This window comes from Raphanus sativus, chromosome 8, assembly GCF_000801105.2.
Source record: "Raphanus sativus cultivar WK10039 chromosome 8, ASM80110v3, whole genome shotgun sequence".
NCBI classification, from domain to species: Eukaryota; Viridiplantae; Streptophyta; class Magnoliopsida; order Brassicales; family Brassicaceae; genus Raphanus; species Raphanus sativus.
The window spans coordinates 22,619,824-22,634,241 of NC_079518.1; the positions used below are offsets into that span (position 1 = coordinate 22,619,824).

Below are 14,418 nucleotides of genomic sequence, written 5' to 3' on the forward strand. Positions count from 1 at the left end.
AAGATTTTAAATATATTTAAACTACTTATAGAACAAGATGAAATATTTGTAACTGGATATTATTTTAATATAATTAAATTTCACTTAAAATTATATATTTTTCAAAAAATTCTAAAATAAATGTTTAACCATTTTGGTTGTTATTAATTATTTTCAACAAGAAAAATTAATACTTAAATTTAAATATCTTTGAATTACTTGTAAAACAATGTTTAATGTTATAACCAAATATTTTTTTTCTAACGTATCTAAATCTTACCATATTATCCATATCTCATCAAAATATTTAAATTCTTTTTACATTTGGCAAACAATTTAATGTTACAAGAAGTATTACTCAAACTATCAATAGGTCAATATTAATTTGTCAAATGTTTAATAACAGGTACGGGTCACTATTTTTACAGCATATAAACTATTTGATTGTTGAAAATATGATAAATATTTAAAAATATAAACCAATAGATATTTAAACAATATTCATTTATATTAAAAATGAAAATAATTACCCGTCCGGTCGGACGGGTCCAGCTCTAGTTTGGCTTTAAAAAATAAGGCTTCTACAACCATTTTTTTTAATTGACTTTAGCTTTAAAAACTAATTAAAGAATGATTGGTGACTTAAGTGATTGTAGATAGAAATTAAAGTTAAAGTCACTAGTTACAACCCAATCAATCACCCCCATGGAATCAAAAGCCAGCTTTCAAAGCTTGTAAAGATTTAATTTCTATACAAAATGGAGAAGACGTTCGACAAAACTTCATACTGCCTAGTATATTATTTATAGTTTAAATTTTGCTTATTAATGGTGATATTCTTTAGACAATAAATAATAATAATTTCATGATTTAAAATTTATTAAAGTATATCTAATTTCTCTTTTTATGACCAGAAGATTCTAGGCCTAAGCCCATATTTCTCCTAGGACAAGGTCCAAACCATTTAATATAACTCTCTTCTGGAAGCGAGACTCCTCCCAAAGTGTATCCAACCCATGACCGCCATGGTCCCTACATTATTGGCAACCAAGGGGCTTAACCACTAGACCAACTCAACTTTGGTAGTATATCTTATTTCGATTCTGAAAATATTAATAAGTATAAAATTATGGTGATTTATAGATAAAGAACATGTCATGATTTAAAACTAGTTAAAGTCTAGATTTTAAATAAAGACTTTTAAACGACTAATAAATGTACATCGCAGTGATATATTATCTAGTTAATTTTTTGTTGTTGATAATATCATCTAGTTTTATTGTAAAACATTAAAAAAAAAAACAATAATTAAATAGTTTTTTGATGAAATTTTAAATTTATTGATCATCGTAAAGAATATATGTACAGCTATAAGGAGTTCAGAGATTGAATCTTAATGGAAATCTTTAACTTAAACATGAGCTGCGAACCATATAGTCATCATGCCATGCAACTTCGGATTGGTGGAGTACTTTGTGCAAGTGATACGATTTCGAACAGTCTTGTCGATCAACTTTGCAAGCTGGTCGACTGTCTTATTGCTGGTAAGGTGATTCCTATCATTACGCTCGCGCCAAATGTAGTAGATGGTGACTTGCAGGACCAATCGCAGAAGGATGTATGTGAGACGATCGTAGGACCTTGTCGACAGTCTAGACAGCGTAGTGGTCCAGTCTGGGTCTGGATCGATCCCAACCAGATTACCAGCCATCTTCAGCCAGAGAGTGAAAGTATAAGGACATGCAAAGTAGATGTAATCCCTAGTCTCCGCAGGCTCGCCACAAAAGAGGCAGTGTTGCGGTTGACCCCATCGACTAGAGCGATGACCAGTTGATAGTCTAACTCTAATTGCAAGCCAAGTGATGAGTGCGAATCAAGGAACCCCTTGGGAGAACCAAACAATATTACTCCATGAAACCTTCTCTTTTTGATGCCTGATTTGATTCCAAGTTTCCGAGGAAACAAATGTGGTGCCATAATTCCCATTATCTCGTTTCCATAGCACTTCATCTCTTCCATCAGTTAGCTTTAACTGAAACGCTTGTAAGTCAGCAACCAAGCTCTGGATATGTCTATCTTGACATCTTCGAAACCTCCATTCATCATCCCTTAACACATCACAAATTCTCATATCCCTTCTAATGCCAGCTTCTGTGTGCCAGTCTCACCAGCAATCTCAATGAGTCTGCCTAGGAAACCACAAATCAGAGAATCGCACAGTACGACCATCCTTAACCTCCATCAGTAAGAATTCTTTTGCCAAATTTCAAAATTTCAATAACTTCCTCCATGCCCAAGACCCTAGGCCAGTGTCCTTTGCATCCCATAGAGTCTCATCACGCAGTAAGTACCTTTGCACCCAGATGGCCCACATCCACTTTGTTTTGGCAAATAATCGCCATATGAGCTTTAAAGAAAATACAGTGCTCACCTCCTGGATTCGACGAATAATTAAATAATTTACAATAGACATGTATTTATAATTTTTATTGTAAAGCAGATATAGACCTAATCATGTGCTAAAAATGTTTTAAACATCATTATAATATGATACAAATTAATTGGCTGAACTTATTTATTTTTAACCAAAAATTAATTTTATTTCCTTTTATATAAATAAAGTACCGGAAGATAAAAATAGGATATTGAATAATATCATTAGCTTTCCGTATTCTTATGATAAAACCCGATCAAAGTATACACATTTCATAAGAAAACAAAAAAGAAGTAAAAGGTAATTAAAAATCTTTAGGAATTGCTGAAATCTTGATGACGTAAGTTTGACCAGATAAAACTGTTACCAAAATGAATTGGTTAGATATTACTATAAGATGACCCCCTCCCTTCTATTCAGCACACACATTACCTAGTTTCCTTTTGAAGAAAATGGTTTTTCTTTTACATCTATAGATTAAATATTCATTACTATTCCAATTATTTAAAATCTTCCAAATAATATCACCTTCACATTATATTACTTGGATTTCATATAGTTATTCTGTTTTCAACGATCTTTTTGTGTGGTTCTTGTTGGCGTTTCAGGGTTTTCTCCCCAAAAAAAATGAGTGATTATGATGGAAACTTTATGGATGATCTGTCTCCACTATCCAGTCCTAACATAAGAGGGCTAATAGCAATGCTGGATCAAAACAACAATGATCGAAATCCGATAAGCGAGACCTTTCCTGAAACCAACTTATCAACTAATCCTCAGTCTGAGCAAAGATCTGGTTGTCTCCGTGAGAGTTTGGCTGCAAGACGAGGTTTTGATATTCCACCACTCGAGATAGGGAGCGTCAGTCCATTTGCTAATTCTTTCAGGAACCCAATTCTTGTTCCTTCTCCTATCCTCGTAATATCTCCAGGATTCCGTAGTCCATTGTTGCAATCACCAAATATATTCTCTAACTCTTCTTCACAGGTATGTAACAATGTCTTTAATAAGTCTAAGATTGATCTCTTACACGTGATATGTATTAATATATGATAAACCTAATTGTTTATTGTCTTTGGTAATTTATGTTTCCAGATTATTCCTCCTTGTCCAATCCCTAATGGCGCGCCTCCGGAGATGGTGCAAATTTCAAGTGCCGGCGATCAAACAATGATTATACCCAACAACAATCATCCTCAAGGAGGTAATAGAGTTTTTATTGTCTCTAGTTTGCTTCTAGTTTTGATTTTTCGAATGTTATTGTTCTTTTACATGTAAAACATCTCATGATTCTAATGCGTGTCCCATTGGTGCTCCTTTAATCCCCTCTTCTTATTCTGAAGTTGTTGTTGAAACCGATGTTATGAACCACATATCCCTTGAAAATGGTTGTGAAGAAGATGACATGGACAGAGAATATAACCAAGAGAAAGACAAAGTTGAAGATCACAACGTTGTTGTTGAACCTTCATCCCGAAAGAAAAGGTTCCACACGAGTGATCAATATATATAAGATACTTTACATCCTGATTAAAATTTACCTGAATTATTTAATAATTATTGATATATTTAATAATAAAATTTACCTGAATTACATAATTCTCTCGCAGAAAAATGGTGGTATCAAACATGATGGGAGTCACAAGACAAAACGGTACCGACATGGTCATAATTCAGGTGGAAAGTGAAGAAGACCATCCCGACGATGGTTTTCGCTGGAGAAAATATGGTCGAAAAGTTGTCACAGGGAATGCAAATCCAAGGTAACTAATAGATTTATTTCACTTCAAAACTATTCAGACGCTTTGGAAAAATGCATATATTTATTTTGGTGTAAATGGTAATCGCAGGAGTTACTATAGATGCACATACACTGGGTGTAAGGTGACGAAACATGTGGAGAGAAGCGCAGCTAGTATGAAGTTAGTGGTAGCTACATACGATGGGATACATGAGCACGCTCCACCACCTGAACGCATAAAAAAATCTGGAACAAAGAATCAATCTGGTTCATCAATGTCTCAAGATCCTAGCAATCAAACCCTCGGATTGGGCAGGCCACATTATTCCTCTTCGGCCTCTCAGCTTTTCCCTTCTGCCTTGGCCCCACAAATGGATATGACACAGTTCCATTTCTATGGACTCTCTAAGCTGCCAAGTTTACCAGTTAAAAAGAATCATGAACGGAAGATTGATCATGTGATACCCGACGGTACAGAGGTATTCAAGGTGATATGGGAGCAACTATTTGGTTAGTCTGGTACCAACTTTTAGATGGGCAAACCTTAACCAAAAGATTTAAAAAAAAAAGATGTAAACCCATTTCAATTATTATATCCTTATCTTATAGTTATAAAAAACAATAATGTAAAAAGACATACAAAATCTTGTACTCCCTTACATTATGGTTTTTCATATTATTATTGAGTTGACCGAGATGGTTAATCCGGATAATAAACTAAATGACATGTGAACTATATAAATCAAACCCACATCCAGTTATGCAGAATAAAAACTAAACCGTGACTATAGTCCAAACAGATTGTGTTCGCTCATGCTCTTCCTCTTTTTCAGTGAGTATCACTGTATCACTTTTACTCTTGCCATTATAATAGCTTTTTGGAGCGAAGTTTCTCATGAGAAAGTTGGATTAAGAGTAACAAACGTAAAATTGTAGTTTGTATTAAATAATGAGAAGTGTACAAGTATAAATAATGAGAAGAGTCCGTAACTCACGCCATTTTGAATGTCCACCGGCACTTCAAGCATGGGTTTTATCAACAACTCCAACAAACCCGGGTAGATTTCATGTGTCAAGTGTTTATACAAATATGGACTACTTATTCTGGAGGAAGAATGACATAATGAAACCGGAGAATGACAAAGATCCTTATCCTTGGATTATCTAGTATATTTCGAAGGTTCGAAATGATAAACTCTTCAGGGGGAAAGACATGGATCTATTGGAGCTGGTCAGATATGCAGAAAGTGAATGCCAAGCCTTGTATAAAGCGAATGAAAGAATTTCCACAGTGATACAAGACGTTGGTCGTCAACAACCCCAAATCCTAAGTTTGGGCAATATTTGCTTGGTGGATGGATCTTGGACAGTTGATGCGCCTTTCTCGGGTTGTGGGTGGGTATGGATGGACAAATGCTGGAATTATTCAACTAATGGGGACACGTAACTTGAGTCGTCGGGAATCACCCTTGCATTCGGAGGTGGATGCACTACGATAGGCAATAGAGAATATGCTTCAACACTCTTCGTTCAGCGATTTGGACGGATTGTATGGAACTGATTGCCATGATAGAGGATCCTAATGCATGGCCAAGCTTTGCAACGGAATGGAGAGAATAGAGACGCTGCTGATATACTTTCCGGACATTCAGATCATTCATGTACCACGTGCTCAAAACAAGATTTCTGATTTCTTAGCTAAGACAGCTAGATCCTTCCATAAGGAGTTACTTTTTGTTAATTATTCTATTCCGGTCTGGCTACCCATACCACCTCAAGTTTGAGTAATAGAATGGCTTTTTGACGAATATATATATATATATATATATATATATATATATTTGAGTAGATTTCAAGAGTTTTTTTATCTACTCTATAAATGTACTACTAGAAAGTGATCCGCGCGGTCATGCAGATATATTTTTATCTAAAAATATGTTGCTATTTATTTTTGAAGTTACAGTTATATATCATATATGCATCATCATATTTAATAGTATTTTATATATATCATCGTATCAGTAATCATATAGTTAATAGTATTTTTATTTACTATCATATAAATAATCACATATATAATATTTTAAAAACTTAATTTGTAATATAAAGTTATAATTTAAGATGGTGTTTGAAATTAGGCTTTGTATTGTAATATTCTTATAAAACATTTTTTGTAATGGTTATTGGAAAATATTTTAGTAAAAATCAATTTTTGAATATATGTATATTTTTAATCAACTTTTGATATAAATAAATTCTAAATTATTATTTTGATTTGAAGTATGTATATAAATTTTAAATTTTGTTTTGATGATTATTTTAGAAAAATGTTTTTAGTTTATATCATAATATAATGGACTTTTTATTTTATTAATTACATAAACTAGTTACTTCTTTTTTATATCCATGTTTTCAAATAACATTATATTTATTTTATATTGATATTTATGTTTCCGAACAATTTTCAAAAATACTTCACTTTTAATAATTTAGATTCCAAGCATAAGTATTTATCATGCATGTGCATTTAGTTTTCCCAGATATATCTGGTCACGGTATCATCCAGCTAATCATGATGTCAAAAAAAATCCAGCTAATCATATGAAATCTGTAACAAGAATATTCTGCAATTCCATCAAATATAAAATAAGGAATTTCGTGAAAATAGAATGAAAAACAGCCAGTTTGTCCTTTCAGTATAATTTTTTTTCCATTTTTTGTCCCTTTACTATTTCCATTTCAAAACTCAATGAAATAAATAGTTCTATTTTTTGTCATTAAAATATACAGATTTATATTGGCTATGTGAACCAGACCAGTAACTCTGCATCCATGTGAACGACGAAAAACGGTTGTGTTTTGACACTGCGTACTAGACTATATTTCCTTGTATTTTGCGTTTGAAGTATATGAATGATCTCTGAGTAAGGTCTTGATATTTTCCAGATAACTTGCAAACACTGACCATTCTTCTAGTTCCGAAAATATCTTCACCAACTGAAAACAATCTGTTGCAAATGTGACTTGAAACTAACGCAAATTCTTCATACACTTCATTGCCCAAACTAGCGCTTCCACCTAAATAAATAGTATTAAGAATCATAAATTTGTTAAAAATAGAAACAATTGATAAAAACACTCTTATACACAAACTGGTATTTTTTGGGTTTGAAAACTTGCTAAATTAAAATTTTAAATTATGTTCCATGAAAAACAGATTTCATTCTCTACGGAAATATGTGTTGGTAGAAATTGAATTCCAAATTAAACAAGTTCATCTATTTTCTCTAGAACGAATAATCTACTTTTAAATAAAATATATATATATATATATATTATATATATATTATATATATGTATGTATATATATGGAATGTGAATTCTACGCATCGTAATGATAGCTACATTTTTTTATGAATGCAGTTTCTACATTTATGATTAATTTTAAAATTCTAAGAATGGAAAATCTGGACACAACTCAAATGGCTACATATTGTAGAATCTTCTTACGAAATTTTTGTTTTGTTCCTACGCAGTGTAGAAGGTACATTCTACGGGTAAGAAAATCTGGTTTTCGAAAATTATGGAAAGTTAGTTATGAAAGTATCTAAAAATATTTGTAATCTTCTAAGTTTCCTAAAATGTGTATATGTCGATTTTCCTTGTTAAAAATATCAAAATAAAATAGATTTAACCTTTTCTTCTTCATCAGCATGATTTTTCCGTAGTTTTTCTTGTGATTTTTACAAACTCTTCTTGTATAATGCATATCTATACGACATGTGGTGTAGGGAATTTGGTGCAACAACATGATGGATTTTTAATGGCTGATGAGAAATGAATTAAATGTATCATAAAAAAATTGGGTTTATGGTCCCTTGATTAATTTAGGGCTTTTGTTGTTTCAATTTTTTAATACCAAAAATTATATTTAATTTTTATTTACTTTTATTTTTAAGTCATTTTTAATATTTAATTACTTTTAAAATGTATTTCTTTGATTAATCAAGAGTCATTTTTGGGATTACATAACAAATTACACTATAGAAACAATATAATGTTGATTTTATACTATAGGGACTATAGAGAAAAAGAGACTGAATTTTCATTCTATTTTGGAAAATTTCTCTATAAAATATACGCACCAAAGTTTCAATAAATTGTCTCAAGGAAAACACCAGGAAAATAATGATTTTAAACCTTATCATCAACAAACAAAAAAAAAATCTATTCATACCCGAGCTGCCTTGCTAGAAGAAAACAAAACTCATGACTTGTGTGACATGCTGGACCAAAATTCCTAAAGGCATAAAAGATATTCCCCGAGTCAACTATTATAGTGTCTGCTGTAAGATTAACTAAGGTTTCCCAATGTAAATATGTGGCTACCCCAAACATAAGCAACCAAAACTGCCTGAAACAAAAGCATTTACTATATACTAGGTGTTTTCATGGACCATGTGCAGTAAAAAGAATTAAATTTATATTATATTGAAAATTATTTTTATTATTTTTTAGATTTTATTACTAATATTTAAATTGAATATAAAACTAAAAGAAAATAAATAAATTTGTTCATATATATCATATTTAATAATAGATATGTATATATTTAAAATTATAATTTTAGATAAATTTGTTATCTATTTCTTCTCGATAAAATATATTAAATCAACTTGTGTAAAATTAATTAAAAATAATATAAAAGTTTGATAATTATCAAAAATTAAAAATAAACAGTATTTTAAAAATTTGTAGATATATAAAAGAAAATAATAATATAATGATTAAAATTTATTTTTTTAAAACAAAATTGTAAAAGATTTTGAAAATCATTTTAGTAATAAATTTTATAATTATTTAAAATACAGAAATAAATAATATTTTGAAATTTATAAAATATAACTATATTTTATTATTATATTATTTAATGTCTTATTTTAATATATTTATTTTAATGATAGTGTATGATTTATTACCATATTCTAAAGAGTTTACCAAAAATATAAATAAGCATTAAATGTAATGGTTCATGTCATATTTAACCATAAATCATGTCATTATTGTAGCATGTCATGTCATATTTATTTGGTGAAAATGATTATAAAGAATACATGTGTCAAAATCACTTGGTAAATAATGTATAGAGAATTATAGAGATATAAATACAGTTGAAATATTTTTGACGTAATTTATTATACGATTCTACTATATCCCATTAGGACTATGTTACAACTTCTTGTATGAATAGTCTCTTTGGTGAATTAATAGACAAATAATTTTTCATTCTACCTCATGGTATCAAAAGCAGAAAGATTCTCAAACCTAAAATATCTTCTTTCATATTCTTGTTGATAATTTTTTGGTTCTATGCCTATAATCAATTATATCGAACATGGCTCCTACGTCTTCTGTTACATCTAATACTTCTTCTCTCGCGATGGAGATCTTTTCTTTGGATCTTCAGTATATGCTTCATCCCTCCGATAATTCAGGTGCACTAATCAAACACGTGATTTTAAAAGGATATAATTGCTCCGGTTGGACTACCGAGTTTTGGAACTCACTTCAAGCAGAAAAAAATAGGTTTCATCAACGACATCATTCAAAAGCCTTTACTAATCGGAGTTAGCTCGATGGATGTATACAACCTCCATTATTGTAGGATGGATCCAAATCAATCGATCTGCAGGTTCGGTCTAGTGTCTCTCATGTTGCCGATGCATACATCTCTGAATCGGCGATTCTCAGTTAAAAAAAGTTTTTGTAAGCCTCTCCTGGAAGATTAAATAACAGTCTACAAAACAAAATGGACATTCTGTTTTTGAATACTACGAACGAATTTCCAAACTTTGGGAAGAACAATAAATCTTCAAGTCTTCCACTACTTGTCCACGTGCGGCTTCTATCGAACTTGGGAAAGAGTATGAAGATGCCAAAATACCCAAATTTCTCTTCAGTTTATAAGAGGTTCGTTTCAATACAATCTGGTCTCAAATAATTTATGAGGAACCTCTACCTGACCTCAATATTGTCTACTCGCTTGTCATTCAAACAGTAAAACATCTCAATATTATGAGACTTGTGGAGGTTAAACAATATGCATTAGGTTTTCAGCTAAAACCAAGCTTCTGAGTTCTACAGCAACTATATCCACTCTTGCTGAAGTAACTTATCGTAGTCGAGATCACAATCGCTCTTGTGCTCACTACAAGTGTACTGAACATGATGCAACAAAATTTTTCTCCTCCATGGATATTTGAATTGGTTCTTGAACAACACAAAGAGTGTTCTTCTTCGAGAGGATTTGGTGGATTGATGTTTGGGATTATTACATCGTCTGTTACTAGACTACCATGTAAATTGCATGTGCTGAAACTCAAGCCCATATTGACCAAACAGTAACAACTTTGTTTTTAGTAAGAATCGAACTTACAATGAAAATTTTATGTTGTGCCCAACTTACCGCTTACCATTAGGTTATTAATACTTGGTTTACAAGATTAAAACATATACAATTTTTTCTAGTTATTTCTGATTTATCTTTTCTTGTGATACTCCATATAATTTACTGGATGACAAAAAAAAATTGTTGTATATTTTTTATCCATATTTGTTAGGGATCATAATGCTACTGAAAATAATTTAGCTTTAAGGAAGTTTCAAAGTGATTTTGGATTAGTTTCTGATCAGTCTCTTGTCTTAGATGGTGAGTTCTTGCACATGAGATGTAGTTCCCATCTAATAAACTTGATTATGAGGGATGGAATGGCAGAAAATAGATCAAAATGTGGCTGCTATCCTTAATGATATCTCCTACGTTAATCACATACAAATAGGTTAATATCCTTTGAGCTTAGGTTGACTCGGATAAGTTTACAAGAGGTAGATTTCCTTTGGGTGTCAAGACAAGGTGGAATTCAACATATATAAAGTTGATAACAGCTCAGAAGTTCAAAGTAAGCATTTGACAAGATGGAGGTAGAAGACAAGTTGTACGATGACTATTTCTGTGAGTTAGAGAATGGATCTGAAAGGATTTGTCCTCCTTAGCTTAGGGATTGGAATGCAATTGAGAAACTTTGTCGGTCTCTTATGATAATTTTCAACTCGGCATTGGTGGTATCAGCTTCAACTTCTCTTAATGTGCATAGGTGTTATGGTGAGGTAGTAACCATTGCAACAAATCTGATGGCCCTCATCAACAGCTACGATTCTGAGTTGAAGTTGAAGGCAACAAAAATGTTTAAATTTTTTGACAAGTATTGGGATGGTCTCAAGAATTTGAACAAGATGTTAATTTTTGCCACTGTCTTTGATCCAAGAATTTGGAGCTTTCGATAATGTGCTTTGAAAAATTATATGGGAAGGACACTATCAAGTATAAGGAGATGCATGAGTCCTTGATAAGTGTCTTGAGAAGTTTGTTCCAAAAATACAGTGCAAGTGCAAGACGTGGAAATGGTTTTCATCCAGATGACCAATCATCTCACCTACCAATTCATCTCAGTTTTATTGAGAGCAGTCTACTGAAAGAATGGAGAGAGTGGAATGGAGATAGTAAATGATTGTGTTGGCTGTAAAAGAATGTTAGGCACAAGCAGAAGCTGAACAAAATTGGGGTTAGACAGAAATGGGATGAGTTGGAAACATACCTCAGAGAAAATGTGGAAAACACAAGTTGATGATTGCGGTGGAGTATGATGTACCATCATGGTGTAAGACAAACTCATCCAGATTTCATGTGTTATCTCAGATTGTTTGGGATGTTTTAACAATGTAAGTATTATTAGTTGATTGAGAGAGTGTTTTTAGTACTAGTTGTAGGATTCTATAACCAAACAGGAATTGCATAACCCATTATATGGTGGAGGTTTTATGTGTACAAAGCAGTGGATGAAACAAGATCTTAAAGATGGAGTCAAGAGTGGTTACAAATGCTCAAATTCTTGATGGTCTTAAAGAGGAGGTGTTGGGCTTTACAAGCCCATGTCCAACTTTACAAGGTCCGATTAGTACGATATTGTCTGCTTTGACTCCAACTGGCAAAGCCCGCATTGATTTGGTTTTGGGCTTTAACCCAAAAGGCCTCGTACTAATCAGAGTTGGACATTTCTTTATATACTAGACATTATTTGTCTGAACTTCAGTTGTGGGACTTTGTTTGCATTCACAACAAACCTCTTCTCAATCCAAGTACCACATGAACTCTTAGTTTAACCTCCAGCGAAACCTGGTACGCATCTTGCACCGTCGTAGTCACCAATGGGACTCTTCACCTAATCCTTGTTACACTATTAGGATTTATTCACCTAACCCTTATTGCACCATTAGGACATTCACCACCTAATCCTTGCATCACTATTAGGAATATCCACCTAATATTGTATCATCGTTAGGGAGAGACTTTCGATATAAGTCTCCGGCACCACTTAATCGCTAAGTCACCTTGAGGATTCTCCTCCCACAACCGAAGCCTCCAGGATCTTTGACTGGCCTCTGCTACGCACCCGTCCTTCCCATTGAAGTGGAATCTCTTCGAACTTGAAGGGTATTTTGGTCGTTTTTACAGATGTTCGTCATTCCGGCTCTGATACCATTTATTGGGATGTTCCAAGCCCATGTCTAACTCTACATTGTCCGACTAGTACGATATTATTCACTTTGGTCCCATAGGCAAAACCCACATGGATTTGGTTTTGGGTTCTTTCCCAAAGGGCCTCGTACTAATCAGAATTAGACATCTCTTTATATACTAGAAATTATTTGTCTAAACTTTTAATGTGAGACTTTATTTGTATTCACAACAAAGACTTTGTTTGCATTCACAACAGGAGGACTAGCTTCAAAGGGTAACATTCTTACTACAATCGTCCAGTCTTAATATGAATGCAAAGTAAATAACATTGTTTGTAATTTTCATTTTGCAGAGGAAGTAGATACAACACTCTTGGAGTAAGTGACTTATGTGAAAATTGTCGTTTTATGTTCGGAATTTGAACAATATGCAATTGTTTCTTTTTTACTATTTTCTTATGCTTTTCATTTCATTTTGGTTGTTTAAGACTTAAATTCAAGCTTGTTATGTTTTGGTGTGTTCAAACTATGTATTTTTCTTTCGGATTTGATAAGTTGTTAGGTATTTTCCTGCACCATATTCATCAATAATTTTTTTATGAAATTATATGTAAAAATAAATTAAGTTAATATTTAAAAATTTATTATTTTCTTACCAATGTTTTTAATATAGATATGTATATATCTAGAATTATAATCTTAGATAGATAAGAATCTGTCTTGGTTAAAATATGTTATATAGATTATATAAAATTAAGAAACAATATTTATATAATAATTTTTTAATCATGAAAAATTAATACTAAATATTATATCTAAATATTTTAGATAACAAAAGAAAATAATGGTATTAAGGTTAAAAATTCTAATTTTTATAAAAAAAATCAAAAAAATGAAAAGCTTTTTAGTAATGAAATTGTATAATTAAAAAATAGAATTAAATAAATATTTTGAAATTTGAAAAATATTGCTACTATTTCTATTATTATATTATTTAATATTATATTTGAATATTTTTTTAATGATTATTTATGAGTTATTATTACTATATTTAGTAAAAATATAAATCAACATTAAATAGAGTTTTCCATTTCACAGCTAACTATACGCCATGTCATAATTGTTACTATGCTATGAGATTTTTTTAATGAAAATGTTTATGGAAAAGACATATAAGCAAAATTTGAAAAATCACTTATTAAATATCGTTTAGAAGATTTGTAATAGTATCGTTTTAATAGTTAATTCCATTTTGTTGTTACAAAAACCAAGACTATAATCAGAGACATTTCAACATAGGGTTTACATGCATCTTGTGAAGATCCTCTGAACCGATCCAAACCTCCGAACCGATATTGTATCAAAATTTCGTAGAACCTGAGTGGGACTTGTATGCTCACCTGTTTTCTCGATCCATACCTAAACGAGACACCGAAAGCCCAAGCCTAACCAAAAATATGATGATCTCTTTCCTTTTTCATAAATAAAATTACTAGTAATCTCATTTTTCAAAGTAATTCGTCAGTGTTTCATAGAGTAGTATTCATAGAAATTGTTCACAAGTAATATGTGAATGATCTTATCTCTATAATATTATTTGAAAGTTATTTTTTATGTGTTACACTCACGTTAATACTTCCGACAATTAATTACAAAGATGATATTAAGGAACTAAAAATGTTATTTT

General features: G+C 31.6%; 1 protein-coding gene across 1 annotated transcript; it reads left to right on the top strand.

Moving 5' to 3' along the window:
- Positions 1-3,040: 3,040 nt before the first annotated feature.
- Positions 3,041-4,669, top strand: LOC108838238 (probable WRKY transcription factor 10). The gene is made up of 5 exons (XM_018611202.2): positions 3,041-3,400; positions 3,509-3,617; positions 3,757-3,898; positions 4,024-4,176; positions 4,264-4,669. Exons 1-5 carry the CDS (start codon positions 3,041-3,043, stop codon positions 4,667-4,669), a joined length of 1,170 nt encoding a protein of 389 aa, XP_018466704.2.
- Positions 4,670-14,418: the final 9,749 nt, after the last annotated feature.

Bases quoted from the DNA above. Each gene is read 5' to 3' on its own strand.
- LOC108838238 (XM_018611202.2), top strand. From the start codon at position 3,041: ATGAGTGATTATGATGGAAACTTTATGGATGATCTGTCTCCACTATCC. The intron at 3,899-4,023 runs GTTCCACACGAG...ATTCTCTCGCAG, and splicing joins CCTTCATCCCGAAAGAAAAG to AAAAATGGTGGTATCAAACA. The intron at 4,177-4,263 runs GTAACTAATAGA...TGGTAATCGCAG, and splicing joins ACAGGGAATGCAAATCCAAG to GAGTTACTATAGATGCACAT.